This window comes from Oncorhynchus mykiss, chromosome 4 (genome assembly GCF_057628025.1).
Source record: "Oncorhynchus mykiss isolate SJ-2025 chromosome 4, ASM5762802v1, whole genome shotgun sequence".
NCBI lineage: Eukaryota > Metazoa > Chordata > Actinopteri > Salmoniformes > Salmonidae > Oncorhynchus > Oncorhynchus mykiss.
The window spans coordinates 3,419,881-3,436,787 of record NC_143025.1 but is presented as its reverse complement, the minus strand read 5'-3'; the positions used below and the strand labels follow the sequence as shown (position 1 = coordinate 3,436,787).

At 44.5% G+C, this 16,907-nt stretch overlaps 1 protein-coding gene across 2 annotated transcripts in view; it reads right to left on the bottom strand.

Moving 5' to 3' along the window:
* tle3a (TLE family member 3, transcriptional corepressor a) overlaps nucleotides 1-16,907 on the bottom strand; it is a 129,969-nt gene that overhangs the window by 76,524 nt on the left and 36,538 nt on the right. The window contains exons 5-6 of one of the 2 annotated variants that reach the window (XM_090230836.1): nucleotides 6,085-6,147; nucleotides 5,443-5,517 (exon numbers count right to left, since the gene is read on the bottom strand). In XM_090230836.1, coding sequence (XP_090086962.1) covers nucleotides 5,443-5,517; nucleotides 6,085-6,147 — 138 coding nt within the window. Of the gene's footprint in view, nucleotides 1-5,412; nucleotides 5,518-6,084; nucleotides 6,148-16,907 lie in introns of both variants that reach the window. The other variant, XM_036968662.2, reaches the window with a different exon arrangement.

Below are 16,907 nucleotides of genomic sequence, written 5' to 3'. Positions count from 1 at the left end.
TGTGTCAGGTCTCCTGTGGCTCCAGCACTGGGCTAATGGCAGAACCGACAGGCTGGTTGTTGGTTCTCACCCGCTGTCTGTAATTCCCACCAGCAGCAGTACTAACAGCGATCCTATCCAGGTCAGCAGTGAGCCAATGAGGGATGAGATGACGATCCTTATTGAAAACCAAAGCTAATTAAACCAGGAAAGCAGAGAGGGGGAGGGCTGACTATAGAGGGGAGCTGACTATATGACTATAGAGGGGGAGCTGACTATATGACTATAGAGGGGGGGCTGACTATAGAGGGGGGAGCTGACTATATGACTATAGAGGGGGAGCTGACTATATGACTATAGAGGGGGGGCTGACTATAGAGGGGGGAGCTGACTATATGACTATAGAGGGGGGGCTGACTATAGAGGGGGGGCTGACTATAGAGGGGGGAGCTGACTATATGACTATAGAGGGGGAGCTGACTATATGACTATAGAGGGGGGGCTGACTATAGAGGGGGGAGCTGACTATATGACTATAGAGGGGGAGCTGACTATATGACTATAGAGGGGGAGATGACTATATGACTATAGAGGGGGAGATGACTATATGACTATAGAGGGGAGCTGACTATATGACTATAGAGGGGAGCTGACTATATGACTATAGAGGGGGAGCTGACTATAGAGGGGGAGCTGACTATATGACTATAGAGGGGGAGCTGACTATAGAGGGGGGAGCTGACTATATGACTATAGAGGGGGAGATGACTATATGACTATAGAGGGGGAGCTGACTATATGACTATAGAGGGGGAGATGACTATATGACTATAGAGGGGGAGCTGACTATATGACTATAGAGGGGGAGCTGACTATATGACTATAGAGGGGGAGCTGACTATATGACTATAGAGGGGGGGCTGACTATAGAGGGGGGAGCTGACTATATGACTATAGAGGGGGAGCTGACTATAGAGGGGGGAGCTGACTATAGAGGGGAGCTGACTATATGACTATAGAGGGGGAGCTGACTATAGAGGGGGAGCTGACTATAGAGGGGGGAGCTGACTATAGAGGGGAGCTGACTATATGACTATAGAGGGGAGCTGACTATATGACTATAGAGAGGGAGCTGACTATATGACTATAGAGGGGGAGATGACTATATGACTATAGAGGGGGAGCTGACTATATGACTATAGAGGGGGAGCTGACTATAGAGGGGGAGCTGACTATATGACTATAGAGGGGGAGCTGACTATAGAGGGGGGAGCTGACTATATGACTATAGAGGGGGAGCTGACTATATGACTATAGAGGGGGGAGCTGACTATATGACTATAGAGGGGGAGCTGACTATATGACTACAGAGGGGGAGCTGACTATATGACTATAGAGGGGGGGCTGACTATATGACTATAGAGGGGGAGCTGACTATATGACTACAGAGGGGGAGCTGACTATATGACTATAGAGGGGAGCTGACTATATGACTATAGAGGGGGAGCTGACTATATGACTATAGAGGGGGAGCTGACTATATGACTATAGAGGGGGAGCTGACTATATGACTATAGAGGGGGGGCTGACTATAGAGGGGAGCTGACTATATGACTATAGAGGGGGGAGCTGACTATATGACTATAGAGGGGGAGCTGACTATATGACTATAGAGGGGGGGCTGACTATATGACTATAGAGGGGGAGCTGACTATATGACTATAGAGGGGGGGCTGACTATATGACTATAGAGGGGGAGCTGACTATATGACTACAGAGGGGGAGCTGACTATATGACTATAGAGGGGAGCTGACTATATGACTATAGAGGGGGAGCTGACTATATGACTATAGAGGGGGAGCTGACTATATGACTATAGAGGGGGGAGATGACTATATGACTATAGAGGGGGAGCTGACTATATGACTATAGAGGGGGAGCTGACTATATGACTATAGAGGGGGAGCTGACTATATGACTATAGAGGGGGGGCTGACTATAGAGGGGGGAGCTGACTATATGACTATAGAGGGGGAGCTGACTATAGAGGGGGGAGCTGACTATAGAGGGGAGCTGACTATATGACTATAGAGGGGGAGCTGACTATAGAGGGGGAGCTGACTATAGAGGGGGGAGCTGACTATAGAGGGGAGCTGACTATATGACTATAGAGGGGAGCTGACTATATGACTATAGAGAGGGAGCTGACTATATGACTATAGAGGGGGAGCTGACTATATGACTATAGAGGGGGAGATGACTATATGACTATAGAGGGGGAGCTGACTATATGACTATAGAGGGGGAGCTGACTATAGAGGGGGAGCTGACTATATGACTATAGAGGGGGAGCTGACTATATGACTACAGAGGGGGAGCTGACTATATGACTATAGAGGGGAGCTGACTATATGACTATAGAGGGGGAGCTGACTATATGACTATAGAGGGGAGCTGACTATATGACTACAGAGGGGGAGCTGACTATATGACTATAGAGGGGAGCTGACTATATGACTATAGAGGGGGAGCTGACTATATGACTATAGAGGGGGAGCTGACTATATGACTATAGAGGGGGAGCTGACTATAGAGGGGGAGCTGACTATATGACTATAGAGGGGGAGCTGACTATAGAGGGGAGCTGACTATAGAGGGGGAGCTGACTATATGACTATAGAGGGGGAGCTGACTATATGACTATAGAGGGGGAGCTGACTATATGACTATAGAGGGGGAGCTGACTATATGACTATAGAGGGGGGGCTGACTATATGACTATAGAGGGGGAGCTGACTATATGACTATAGAGGGGGAGCTGACTATATGACTATAGAGGGGGAGCTGACTATATGACTATAGAGGGGGAGCTGACTATATGACTATAGAGGGGGAGCTGACTATATGACTATAGAGGGGAGCTGACTATATGACTATAGAGGGGAGCTGACTATATGACTATAGAGGGGGAGCTGACTATAGAGGGGAGCTGACTATAGAGGGGGAGCTGACTATATGACTATAGAGGGGGAGCTGACTATATGACTATAGAGGGGGGAGCTGACTATATGACTATAGAGGGGGAGCTGACTATATGACTATAGAGGGGGGAGCTGACTATATGACTATAGAGGGGGAGCTGACTATATGACTATAGAGGGGGGAGCTGACTATATGACTATAGAGGGGGAGCTGACTATATGACTATAGAGAGGGAGCTGACTATATGACTATAGAGGGGGAGCTGACTATATGACTATAGAGGGGGGAGCTGACTATAGAGGGGGAGCTGACTATATGACTATAGAGGGGAGCTGCCTATATGACTATAGAGGGGAGCTGACTATATGACTATAGAGGGGGAGCTGACTATAGAGGGGAGCTGCCTATATGACTATAGAGGGGAGCTGACTATATGACTATAGAGGGGGAGCTGACTATAGAGGGGGAGCTGACTATAGAGGGGAGCTGCCTATATGACTATAGAGGGGAGCTGACTATATGACTATAGAGGGGGGAGCTGACTATATGACTATAGAGGGGAGCTGACTATATGACTATAGAGGGGGAGCTGACTATATGACTACACACTAACAGGTACTGCCCACACACTAACAGGTACTACCCACACACTAACAGGTACTGCCACACACTAACAGGTACTGCCCACACACTAACAGGTACTGCCCACACACTAACAGGTACTGCCCACACTAACAGGTACTGCCCACACACTAACAGGTACTGCCCACACTAACAGGCACTGCCCACACACTAACAGGTACTGCCCACACACTAACAGGTACTGCCCACACACTAACAGGTACTGCCCACACACTAACAGGTACTGCCACACACTAACAGGTACTACCCACACACTAACAGGTACTGCCCACACACTAACAGGTACTACCCACACACTAACAGGTACTGCCCACACACTAACAGGTACTGCCCACACACTAACAGGTACTGCCCACACTAACAGGTACTGCCAACACACTAACAGGTACTGCCCACACTAACAGGCACTGCCCACACTAACAGGTACTGCCACACACTAACAGGTACTGCCCACACACTAACAGGTACTGCCCACACTAACAGGTACTGCCCACACACTAGCAGGTACTGCCCACACACTAACAGGTACTGCCCACACACTAACAGGTACTGCCCACACACTAACAGGTACTGCCCACACACTAACAGGTACTGCCCACACACTAACAGGTACTGCCCACACTAACAGGTACTGCCCACACACTAGCAGGTACTGCCCACACTAACAGGTACTGCCCACACACTAACAGGTACTGCCCACACACTAACAGGTACTGCCCACACACTAACAGGTACTGCCAACACACTAACAGGTACTGCCCACACACTAACAGGTACTGCCCACACACTATCAGGTACTGCCAACACACTAACAGGTACTGCCCACACACTAACAGGTACTGCCCACACACTAACAGGTACTGCCAACACACTAACAGGTACTGCCCACACACTAACAGGTACTGCCCACACACTAACAGGTACTGCCCACACACTAACAGGTACTGCCCACACACTAACAGGTACTGCCCACACACTAACAGGTACTGCCCACACACTAACAGGTACTGCCCACACACTAACAGGTACTGCCCACACTAACAGGTACTGCCCACACACTAACAGGTACTGCCCACACTAGCAGGTACTGCCCACACTAACAGGTACTGCCCACACACTAACAGGTACTGCCCACACACTAACAGGTACTGCCCACACACTAACAGGTACTGCCCACACTAGCAGGTACTGCCCACACTAGCAGGTACTGCCCACACTAACAGGTACTGCCCACACTAGCAGGTACTGCCCACACTAACAGGTACTGCTCACACACTAACAGGTACTGCTCACACACTAACAGGTACTGCCCACAGACTAACAGGTACTGCAACACTATAGAGGGGAGCTGACTATATGACCACAGACTAACAGCTACTGCAACAGACAGCCCTGTCTGACACATCCCATCCCCTGTCAGGTGAACTACAGTCCTGATACAACAACCACAGTAAACAACCTTCACCATCTCGAATCACACCTGAATAATCCACGACGAAAGACACAAACCTGGCAGTAAGGGAAGACGTGAACTAACGTGAATAAATGTGTGATTAATATTATATATATTACTCTGTGATCATGTGTAATTCACTGTGTCTGCTAAATCGGAGAGACTGTTGTCAGGCCAGCAGCTGGACACAGGTACTTTTAGACTAGACTGTTGGAAATGGGTAGTCGGTACAGTAGTCACGTTAATGCAGATTTGTCCCTGGCCTAGCTGGTGTTTATTAAATGAAGATTTAAAATAATAATAATAATAATAATAATAATAATAATAATAATTTAAAAGAAGAAGGTTTACACACGGTGAGGGGCAGATTGGGAAGCCCACGTACCCCGATGGTGGCATTGAGCTCAGTCATGGTGACCTGTTTAGCTCGGTCTACTGCCTGGGCTACCTGCTGTTGGTGCTATAGGGTGGGGGGGGGGAGAGAAACAGAGGGAACGGTTAGGACACTTCATCTATATAGACAGCTCTAGGGTTGTGAAATTCCCTGCTTTTTCCAGAAAATGTCATTCTTACTCCTATTCGAGAATTTTACAACCCTACAGTTGTAAACAACAAACAGAGTAGACCGATCATGGGTCTCATCTTCCCCACACACAATAACACACTTTACAATCACAACAACACACTTTACAATCACAACAACACACTTTACAATCACAACAACACACTTTACAATCACAACAACACACTTTACATTCACATTCTAGATGACAAAGATAGATTGTGTTTTGAACAATAAAAAAAAAAAAAAGAATTTAAAAACAAGACCATTTTATTCACACGAGTGGATAAACTTGAATTAGAGACGAGTGCCATACGCAATTATTCAAAAGCATCTAACCTTGTTCAGACAGTACGACAGTGCCATCCTGACTAAATATGCACAATGACCAGCTCTACGTGGTCACCTCTAACTTCAGACACTCCACAGTGTGACACGAGAAACACCCCCAAAAAACACACTCACCTCTTGTGACAGGAAAGGCATAATTTGAGCTAGAATCGCGTTGAGCCGCTTGCCGATCTCGGTCTGGAAAAAAAAAAAACACACAAAGAGGACGAAATTCCAATTTAGAAAGCTGTAAAAGTACATAGGTAGTAGAATGACTTCGTTCGTACCCTGTGTCGGTACGCTGATGTTTACAGCGCTTACGGACAATTACTGCTGCGGGCGGTAGTGCTCGACTCAACATCCTCTCTAAACTGCATGATATTGACATGAGAGATATTTAAAACATTACACACAGAAAGAGGGGGGGGGGGCGAGAGAGAGAGGGGAGAGAGAGAGAGAGAGAGAGGAGGGGAGAGAGAGAGAGGGGAGAGAGAGAGAGAGAGGGGGGGCGAGAGAGAGAGGGGAGAGAGAGAGAGAGAGAGAGGAGGGGAGAGAGAGAGGGGGAGAGGGGAGAGCGAGAGGGGAGAGAGAGGGGAGAGAGAGAGGGAGGGTGGATGGAGGAGCAGTGAGAACAGCTGGACTGACTGACTAAATGATGAGTGAGTCCTCTCCACTCCACTCCACTCCACTCCACTCCTCTCCACTGTAGGGAAAACGAGGAGGCAGGTGATGTGTGCCTCTTTCACTCCAAGTGGCTGAACTCCTTCCTCTTATCCTGACTGTTTCATCTACCTTGTCAACTGTCTGTTAACTGACTAACCACACTACTTACATTTATAGTCTAGTATCTCAAACATGCACAGTGTTTTAGTGTGGCCTCGGGCCTGTCTGTCTGGGACTAAATCATTGCCTAAAGCCTTTATGGCCTCTCCCCCCCAGCCTCGGGCCTCTCTGTCTGGGACTAAGGGCCATTATGGCCTCTACCCCCCAGCCTCAGGCCTGTCTGTCTGGGACTAAATCATTGCCTAAAGCCTTCATGGTCTCTCCCCCCCCCAGCCTCAGACCTGTCTGTCTGGGACTGAATCATTGCCTAAAGCCATTATGGCCTCTCCCCCCAGCCTCAGGCCTGTCTGTCTGGGACTAAGGGCCATTGCCTAAAGCCTTCATGGCCTCTCCCCCCAGCCTCAGGCCTGTCTGTCTGGGACTAAGGGCCATTGCCTAAAGCCTTCATGGCCTCTCCCCCCCAGCCTCAGGCCTGTCTGTCTGGGACTAAATCATTGTAATGATCCAGTGATCCATTTAGAGCCCTCCGGCCCTGCTCTGATTGGATCAATACAGGTACATTCACATGGCTAACTACTAGGACTGGGATTGGGTCTCTGGGTGCACATTAACAACAGGCTGAGGAGGCAGACGGTGTGTGTATCTAATATCTCACCGGATAGGCCTACATTAGCCTGCGGGTTACAGCAGACATTCTACAACGGAAGGAAAATATATTATGAAAGAATGAGGTTACATTGATTTTTGGAGGGGGTTTTTTTTCATGTAAAAAATCCCCAAAAAGCCTAAAAATGGTGAACATTCAATTGACTGTATTCCATCGTCTCTGTCGAGTCTACACTGGGTAGACATCACTAGAACAACAGGAAATTACTACGAAATATTACAATATCACTTATTTTATTTTCAGATTTTTATTTGATGACTTTATTAATTTTCATTCCTTTAAAAAGTGATCATATTATCTCTGTTCAGACAGTAGCAGTCAGTCAGTCAGTCAGCCAGACAATATTATCTCTGTTCAGACAGTAGCAGTCAGTCAGTCAACCAGACAATATTATCTCTGTTCAGACAGTAGCAGTCAGTCAGTCAACCAGACAATATTATCTCTGTTCAGACAGTAGCTGCAGTCAGTCAGTCAGCCAGACAATATTATCTCTGTTCAGACAGTAGCAGTCAGTCAGTCAACCAGACAATATTATCTCTGTTCAGACAGTAGCAGCAGTCAGTCAGCCAGACAATATTATCTCTGTTCAGACAGTAGCAGTCAGTCAGTCAACCAGACAATATTATCTCTGTTCAGACAGTAGCAGCAGTCAGTCAGTCAGCCAGACAATATTATCTCTGTTCAGACAGTAGCAGTCAGTCAGTCAACCAGACAATATTATCTCTGTTCAGACAGTAGCAGTCAGTCAGTCAGCCAGACAATATTATCTCTGTTCAGACAGTAGCAGTCAGTCAGTCAACCAGACAATATTATCTCTGTTCAGACAGTAGCAGTCAGTCAGTCAGCCAGACAATATTATCTCTGTTCAGACAGTAGCAGTCAGTCAGTCAGCCAGACAATATTATCTCTGTTCTCCTCATACTGTACTGTGTTCAGTCATCATATTTATCTAGTCAGTCAGCCAGACAATATTATCTCTGTTCAGACAGTAGCAGTCAACCAGACAATATTATCTCTGTTCAGACAGTAGCAGTCAACCAGACAATATTATCTCTGTTCAGACAGTAGCAGTCAACCAGACAATATTATCTCTGTTCAGACAGTAGCAGTCAGTCAGTCAACCAGACAATATTATCTCTGTTCAGACAGTAGCAGTCAACCAGACAATATTATCTCTGTTCAGACAGTAGCAGTCAACCAGACAATATTATCTCTGTTCAGACAGTAGCAGTCAACCAGACAATATTATCTCTGTTCAGACAGTAGCAGTCAGTCAGTCAACCAGACAATATTATCTCTGTTCAGACAGTAGCAGTCAACCAGACAATATTATCTCTGTTCAGACAGTAGCAGTCAACCAGACAATATTATCTCTGTTCAGACAGTAGCAGTCAACCAGACAATATTATCTCTGTTCAGACAGTAGCAGTCAACCAGACAATATTATCTCTGTTCAGACAGTAGCAGTCAGTCAGTCAACCAGACAATATTATCTCTGTTCAGACAGTAGCAGTCAACCAGACAATATTATCTCTGTTCAGACAGTAGCAGTCAGTCAGTCAGCCAGACAATATTATCTCTGTTCAGACAGTAGCAGTCAGTCAGTCAACCAGACAATATTATCTCTGTTCAGACAGTAGCAGTCAGTCAGTCAGTCAGACAATATTATCTCTGTTCAGACAGTAGCAGTCAGTCAGTCAACCAGACAATATTATCTCTGTTCTCCTCATACTGTACTGTGTTCAGTCATCATATTTATCTAGTCAGACAATATTATCTCTGTTCTCCTCATACTGTACTGTGTTCAGTCATCATATTTATCTAGTCAGTCAGCCAGACAATATTATCTCTGTTCTCCTCATACTGTACTGTCTTCAGTCATCATATTTATCTAGTCAGTCAGCCAGACAATATTATCTCTGTTCTCCTCATACTGTACTGTCTTCAGTCATCATATTTATCTAGTCAGACAATATTATCTCTGTTCAGACAGTAGCAGTCAGTCAGTCAACCAGACAATATTATCTCTGTTCTCCTCATACTGTACTGTCTTCAGTCATCATATTTATCTAGTCAGTCAGCCAGACAATATTATCTCTGTTCTCCTCATACTGTACTGTCTTCAGTCATCATATTTATCTAGTCAGACAATATTATCTCTGTTCTCCTCATACTGTACTGTCTTCAGTCATCATATTTATCTAGTCAGTCAGCCAGACAATATTATCTCTGTTCTCCTCATACTGTACTGTCTTCAGTCATCATATTTATCTAGTCAGACAATATTATCTCTGTTCTCCAATATTATCTCTGTTCTCCAATATTATCTCTGTACTGTCTTCAGGAAGTCAAGAGACAAACTTAAGAACATAGAAACTCGTTGGGCTTATTTTGGACAGATTTTGGCAAGTGAAACGTCTCAAAGCCAGAAGAAAAATGGATTATGGTCATTGTAGTTAATTAGTCAATTGGGTATTTAATAAACCGAAAAGAAAGAAAGAAAGAGAGAGAGCGAGAGAAAGAGAGAGCGAGAGAGCGAGAGAGCGAGAGAGCGAGAGAGCGAGAGAGCGAGAGAGCGAGAGAGCGAGAGAGCGAGAGAGCGAGAGAGCGAGAGAACGAGAGAACGAGAGAACGAGAGAACGAGAGAACGAGAGAACGAGAGAACGAGAGAGAAAGAGAGAAAGAGAGAAAGAGAGAAAGAGAGAAAGAGAGAGCGAGAGAGCGAGAGAGCGAGAGAGCGAGAGAGCGAGAGCGAGAGCGAGAGCGAGAGCGAGAGCGAGAGAGAGAGAGAGAGAGAGAAGGCTTTTGGCCCTAAACAGAGAGTACACAGTCTTGCTGCTGTGATGACACACTGAGGTATTTCACCTGACCCAAAATTAAGGAAAGCTTTGACTATGTACAGACTCAGTGAGCATAGCCTTGCTATTGAGAAAGGCCGCCGTAGGCAGACATGGCTCTCAAGAGAAGACAGGCTATGTGCTCACTGCCCACAAAATGAGGTGGAAACTGAGCTGCACTTCCTAACCTCCTGCCCAATGTATGACCATATTAGAGACACATATTTCCCTCAGATTACACAGATCCACAAAGAATTCGAAAACAAACCCAATTTTGAAAAACTCCCATATCTACTGGGTGAAATTCCACAGTGTGCCATCACAGCAGCAAGATTTGTGACCCGTTGCCACGAGAAAAGGGCAACCAGTGAAGAACAAACACCATTGTAAATACAACCCTTATTTATGCTTATTTATTTTATAATGTGACATTTGAAAGGTCTTCTGTAAATATTTATGGTTTATTTCACTTTTGTTCTATTCTCTACTTCACGTTCCTTGACAATGTTAACACATCTTTCAGCGTACACTTTTTGTTGGTTACTACATGATTCCATATGTGTTATTTCATAGTTTTGACGTCTTCGCTGTTGATTCTACAATGTAGAAAATAGTAAAAAATAGAGATAAACCCTTGAATAAGTAGGTTTGTCCAAACATTTGACCGGTACTGTCTGTGTGTGTGTGTCTGGATCCTGGACTTCCTGATGGGCCGCCCCCTGGTGGTAAGGGTAGGCAACAACACATCTGCCACGCTGATCCTCAACACTGGGGCCCCTCAGGGGTGCGTGCTCAGCCCCAGCCTGTGTGTGTCTGGATCCTGAACATCCTGACATGCCGCCCCCAGCTGGTAAGGGTAGGTAACAACACATCTGCCACGCTGATCCTCAACACTGGGGCCCCTCAGGGGTGCGTGCTCAGCCCCAGCCTGTGTGTGTGAGCAGAGCAGGTCCGTTTAGAGTTTTCACATGGTTCTCCTCAAAGAATGTGAAAGATACGCTCCCCCACCTTGTGGACTGGTTACGCCACTATGTTAAAAAAAATATTAAAAAAATTGAAAAACTCCGCAGCAACAACTAGTTAAAAACCCAGGGGAGAATCCAGTCTGTAATTAACCGATCTGAGTACCAGTCTGTAAATAACACATCCGAGGACCAGTCTGTAATTAATAGATCTGAGTACCTGTCTGTAATTAATCATCTGAGTACCTGTCTGTAATTAATAGATCTGAGTACCTGTCTGTAATTAATCATCTGAGTACCTGTCTGTAATTAATAGATCTGAGTACCTGTCTGTAATTAATCATCTGAGTACCTGTCTGTAATTAATAGATCTGAGTACCTGTCTGTAATTAATCATCTGAGTACCTGTCTGTAATTAATAGATCTGAGTACCTGTCTGTAATTAATCATCTGAGTACCAGTCTGTAATTAATAGATCTGAGTACCTGTCTGTAATTAATCATCTGAGTACCAGTCTGTAATTAATAGATCTGAGTACCTGTCTGTAATTAATAGATCTGAGTACCAGTCTGTAATTAATAGATCTGAGTACCTGTCTGTAATTAATAGATCTGAGTACCTGTCTGTAATTAATAGATCTGAGTACCAGTCTGTAATTAATAGATCTGAGTACCTGTCTGTAATTAATCATCTGAGTACCAGTCTGTAATTAATAGATCTGAGTACCTGTCTGTAATTAATAGATCTGAGTACCAGTCTGTAATTAATAGATCTGAGTACCTGTCTGTAATTAATAGATCTGAGTACCTGTCTGTAATTAATAGATCTGAGTACCAGTCTGTAATTAATAGATCTGAGTACCAGTCTGTAATTAATAGATCTGAGTACCTGTCTGTAATTAATAGATCTGAGTACCTGCAAAAATTAACCGATCTGAGAACCAGTCTGTAATTAATAATCTGAGTACCAGTCTATAATTAACACATCTGAGGACCAGTCTGTAATTAACCGATCTGTGTACCAGCCTGTAATTAACACATCTGAGGACCAGCCTGTAATTAACACATCCGAGTACCAGTCTGTAATTAACCGATCTGAGAACCAGTCTGTAATTAATAGATCTGAGTACCTGTCTGTAATTAATAGATCTGAGTACCTGTCTAATTAATAATCTGAGTACCTGTCTGTAATTAATAGATCTGAGTACCTGCAAAAATTAACCGATCTGAGAACCAGTCTGTAATTAATAGATCTGAGTACCAGTCTGTAATTGGCCACTTTAATACATGGATCACTAGTCACTTTAAACAATGCCACTTAATATAATGTGTTCACACCCTACATTACTCATCTCATATGTATATACTGTACTCAATACCATCTATTGCACCTTGTCTATGCCGCTCGGCCATCGCTCATCCATATACTTACATGTACATATTCTCATTCACCCCTTTAGATTTGTGTGTATTAGGTAGTTGTTGTGGAATTGTTGGTTATTACTGCACTGTCGGGAACTAGAAGCACTCGCATTTCGCTACACTCGCATTAACATCTGCTAACCATTGTGTATGTGACCAATCCAATTTCATTTGACTTTGGATTTGAAAACAAAATGGCTTTTTCTCTAATTCAATGATGACGAGATACTTCAGCTGGTTCTGTTGTCCTCCGTGTTTACAGTTGAGTCAACTTCGGGCACTGTTCAAAAGTTTACACTCATTTTGTAACGACAGCCTGTGTAGAAATCGTCATCGTCACGCTCTGTTTTAGTATTAAAAAAAACATTCTGCCCGTCCCCAGTCATATGGAAATGACGCAGCACTGCATGAAATCTGTTTTATAAAAAGGTTTTTTAAAATGAAATAATGTGTAATAAAAATCCCTGCGTGAACCCAACAATGGAGACCTCTTCACTGCTACCGTTTGTCCGCGGCGGGCTGCGAATCAACAACCTTCTGGCTACGATGCTTACAAAAGGAAGAACAGGCTCTAAGGCTCTGGTCTGAGTCAGGGTAAACTGCTTATCTAAGGCTCTAGTCTGAGTCAGGGTAAACGGCTTATATAAGGCTCTAGTCTGAGTAAACGGCTTATCTAAGGCTCTCGTCTGAGTCAGCGTAAACGGCTTATCTAAGGCTCTAGTCTGAGTAAACTGCTTATCTAAGGCTCTAGTCTGAGTCAGGGTAAACTGCTTATCTAAGGCTCTAGTCTGAGTCAGGGTAAACAGCTTATCTAAGGCTCTAGTCTGAGTCAGGGTAAACGGCTTATCTAAGGCTCTAGTCTGAGTCAGGGTAAACTGCTTATCTAAGGCTCTAGTCTGAGTCAGGGTAAACAGCTTATCTAAGGCTCTAGTCTGAGTCAGGGTAAACTGCTTATCTAAGGCTCTAGTCTGAGTCAGGGTAAACGGCTTATCTAAGGCTCTAGTCTGAGTAAACTGCTTATCTAAGGCTCTAGTCTGAGTAAACGGCTTATCTAAGGCTCTAGTCTGAGTAAACGGCTTATCTAAGGCTCTCGTCTGAGTCAGGGTAAACGGCTTATCTAAGGCTCTAGTCTGAGTCAGGGTAAACGGCTTATCTAAGGCTCTAGTCTGAGTCAGGGTAAACGGCTTATCTAAGGCTCTAGTCTGAGTCTGAGTAAACAGCTTATCTAAGGCTCTCGTCTGAGTCAGGGTAAACGGCTTATCTAAGGCTCTAGTCTGAGTCAGGGTAAACGGCTTATCTAAGGCTCTAGTCTGAGTCAGGGTAAACGGCTTATCTAAGGCTCTAGTCTGAGTAAACAGCTTATCTAAGGCTCTAGTCTGAGTAAACGGCTTATCTAAGGCTCTAGTCTGAGTCAGGGTAAAGGGCTTATCTAAGGCTCTAGTCTGACTAAACAGCTTATCTAAGGCTCTAGTCTGAGTCAGGGTAAAGGGCTTATCTAAGGATCTCGTCTGAGTCAGGGTAAACGGCTTATCTAAGGCTCTAGTCTGAGTAAACTGCTTATCTAAGGCTCTAGTCTGAGTAAACAGCTTATCTAAGGCTCTAGTCTGAGTAAACTGCTTATCTAAGGCTCTAGTCTGAGTCAGGGTAAACGGCTTATCTAAGGCTCTAGTCTGAGTCAGGGTAAAGGGCTTATCTAAGGCTCTAGTCTGAGTCAGGGTAAAGGGCTTATCTAAGGCTCTAGTCTGAGTAAACGGCTTATCTAAGGCTCTAGTCTGAGTCAGGGTAAAGGGCTTATCTAAGGCTCTAGTCTGAGTCAGGGTAAACGGCTTATCTAAGGCTCTAGTCTGAGTAAACGGCTTATCTAAGGCTCTAGTCTGAGTCAGGGTAAACGGCTTATCTAAGGCTCTAGTCTGAGTCAGGGTAAACGGCTTATCTAAGGCTCTAGTCTGAGTCAGGGTAAACGGCTTATCTAAGGCTCTAGTCTGAGTCAGGGTAAACGGCTTATCTAAGGCTCTAGTCTGAGTCAGGGTAAACGGCTTATCTAAGGCTCTAGTCTGAGTCAGGGTAAACGGCTTATCTAAGGCTCTAGTCTGAGTCAGGGTAAACGGCTTATCTAAGGCTCTAGTCTGAGTCAGGGTAAACGGCTTATCTAAGGCTCTAGTCTGAGTCAGGGTAAACGGCTTATCTATCTATCTTATCTTATATAGAGAAGGGTCACTTGTTTATTTTTTCCCCCCAAGCGTTCAGGGAGAATCAGGTAAAAAATATATATTTTAATGAAGGGAGGGCCATCCATGTTATTTTCAGAGAGGTCAGATTTTCTACAAGGTATCCCTCGTTCTAAATAAGGCCCAGTCCCTCATCCGTTACTACTAAACATCATCATCATTAAAGAGCCTACCTAAAAGATGACATGAGTCTCTCTCTCTCTCAACAGAACACTACGACACACTGAAGCTCTGGTGAGGATGAAATGTATCCTTTTGAGTTCCGTCCCAGTGTTCCGATGTTCCGAGGCCTTCTGACAGATCCTGTCAGATGACTGGGCTTCATCCCTCCAAACAGGCACTACATTATACAAATCAGCAGCTTTTACCGTGGTGCGTGATGTCTCTCTTTAGCTGATGAATGAATACTTGGGATGAGGAAGGAGGCTATTCTAGCTACAGTTCTATATCGGTGTCATATAACGGTCAGTGGTTCCAGGTATTTGCCCTCTCTGCCTTCTATTGCAGATTTCCATCTAAAGGTTCATTTAGCCAACCGCTCTTCTATCTAAAGGTTCATTTAGCCAACCGCTCTTCTATCTAAAGGTTCATTTAGCCAACCGCTCTTCTATCTAAAGGTTCATTTAGCCAACCAGCCGCTCTTCTATCTAAAGGTCCATATACCAACCGCTCTTCTATCTAAAGGTTCATTTAGCCAACCAGCCGCTCTTCTATCTAAAGGTTCATTTAGCCAACCAGCCGCTCTTCTATCTAAAGGTTCATTTAGCCAACCGCTCTTCTATCTAAAGGTTAATTTAGCCAACCGCTCTTCTATCTAAAGGTTAATTTAGCCAACCGCTCTTCTATCTAAAGGTTCATTTAGCCAACCGCTCTTCTATCTAAAGGTTCATTTAGCCAACCGCTCTTCTATCTAAAGGTTCATTTAGCCAACCGCTCTTCTATCTAAAGGTTCATTTAGCCAACCAGCCGCTCTTCTATCTAAAGGTTCATTTAGCCAACCGCTCTTCTATCTAAAGGTTCATTTAGCCAACCGCTCTTCTATCTAAAGGTTCATTTAGCCAACCGCTCTTCTATCTAAAGGTTCATTTAGCCAACCGCTCTTCTATCTAAAGGTTCATTTAGCCAACCAGCCGCTCTTCTATCTAAAGGTCCATATACCAACCGCTCTTCTATCTAAAGGTTCATTTAGCCAACCGCTCTTCTATCTAAAGGTTCATTTAGCCAACCAGCCGCTCTTCTATCTAAAGGTCCATATACCAACCGCTCTTCTATCTAAAGGTTCATTTAGCCAACCGCTCTTCTATCTAAAGGTTCATTTAGCCAACCGCTCTTCTATCTAAAGGTCCATTTAGCCAACCGCTCTTCTATCTAAAGGTTCATTTAGCCAACCGCTCTTCTATCTAAAGGTCCATATACCAACCGCTCTTCTATCTAAAGGTTCATTTAGCCAACCGCTCTTCTATCTAAAGGTTCATTTAGCCAACCGCTCTTCTATCTAAAGGTCCATATACCAACCGCTCTTCTATCTAAAGGTTCATTTAGCCAACCAGCCGCTCTTCTATCTAAAGGTCCATATACCAACCGCTCTTCTATCTAAAGGTTCATTTAGCCAACCGCTCTTCTATCTAAAGGTTCATTTAGCCAACCGCTCTTCTATCTAAAGGTCCATTTAGCCAACCGCTCTTCTATCTAAAGGTTCATTTAGCCAACCAGCCGCTCTTCTATCTAAAGGTCCATATACCAACCGCTCTTCTATCTAAAGGTTCATTTAGCCAACCGCTCTTCTATCTAAAGGTCCATTTAGCCAACCAGCCGCTCTTCTATCTAAAGGTCCATTTAGCCAACCAGCCGCTCTTCTATCTAAAGGTTCATTTAGCCAACCAGCCGCTCTTCTATCTAAAGGTTCATTTAGCCAACCAGCCGCTCTTCTATCTAAAGGTTCATTTAGCCAACCAGCCGCTCTTCTATCTAAAGGTTCATTTAGCCAACCAGCCGCTCTTCTATCTAAAGGTTCATTTAGCCAACCAGCCGCTCTTCTATCTAAAGGTTCATTTAGCCAA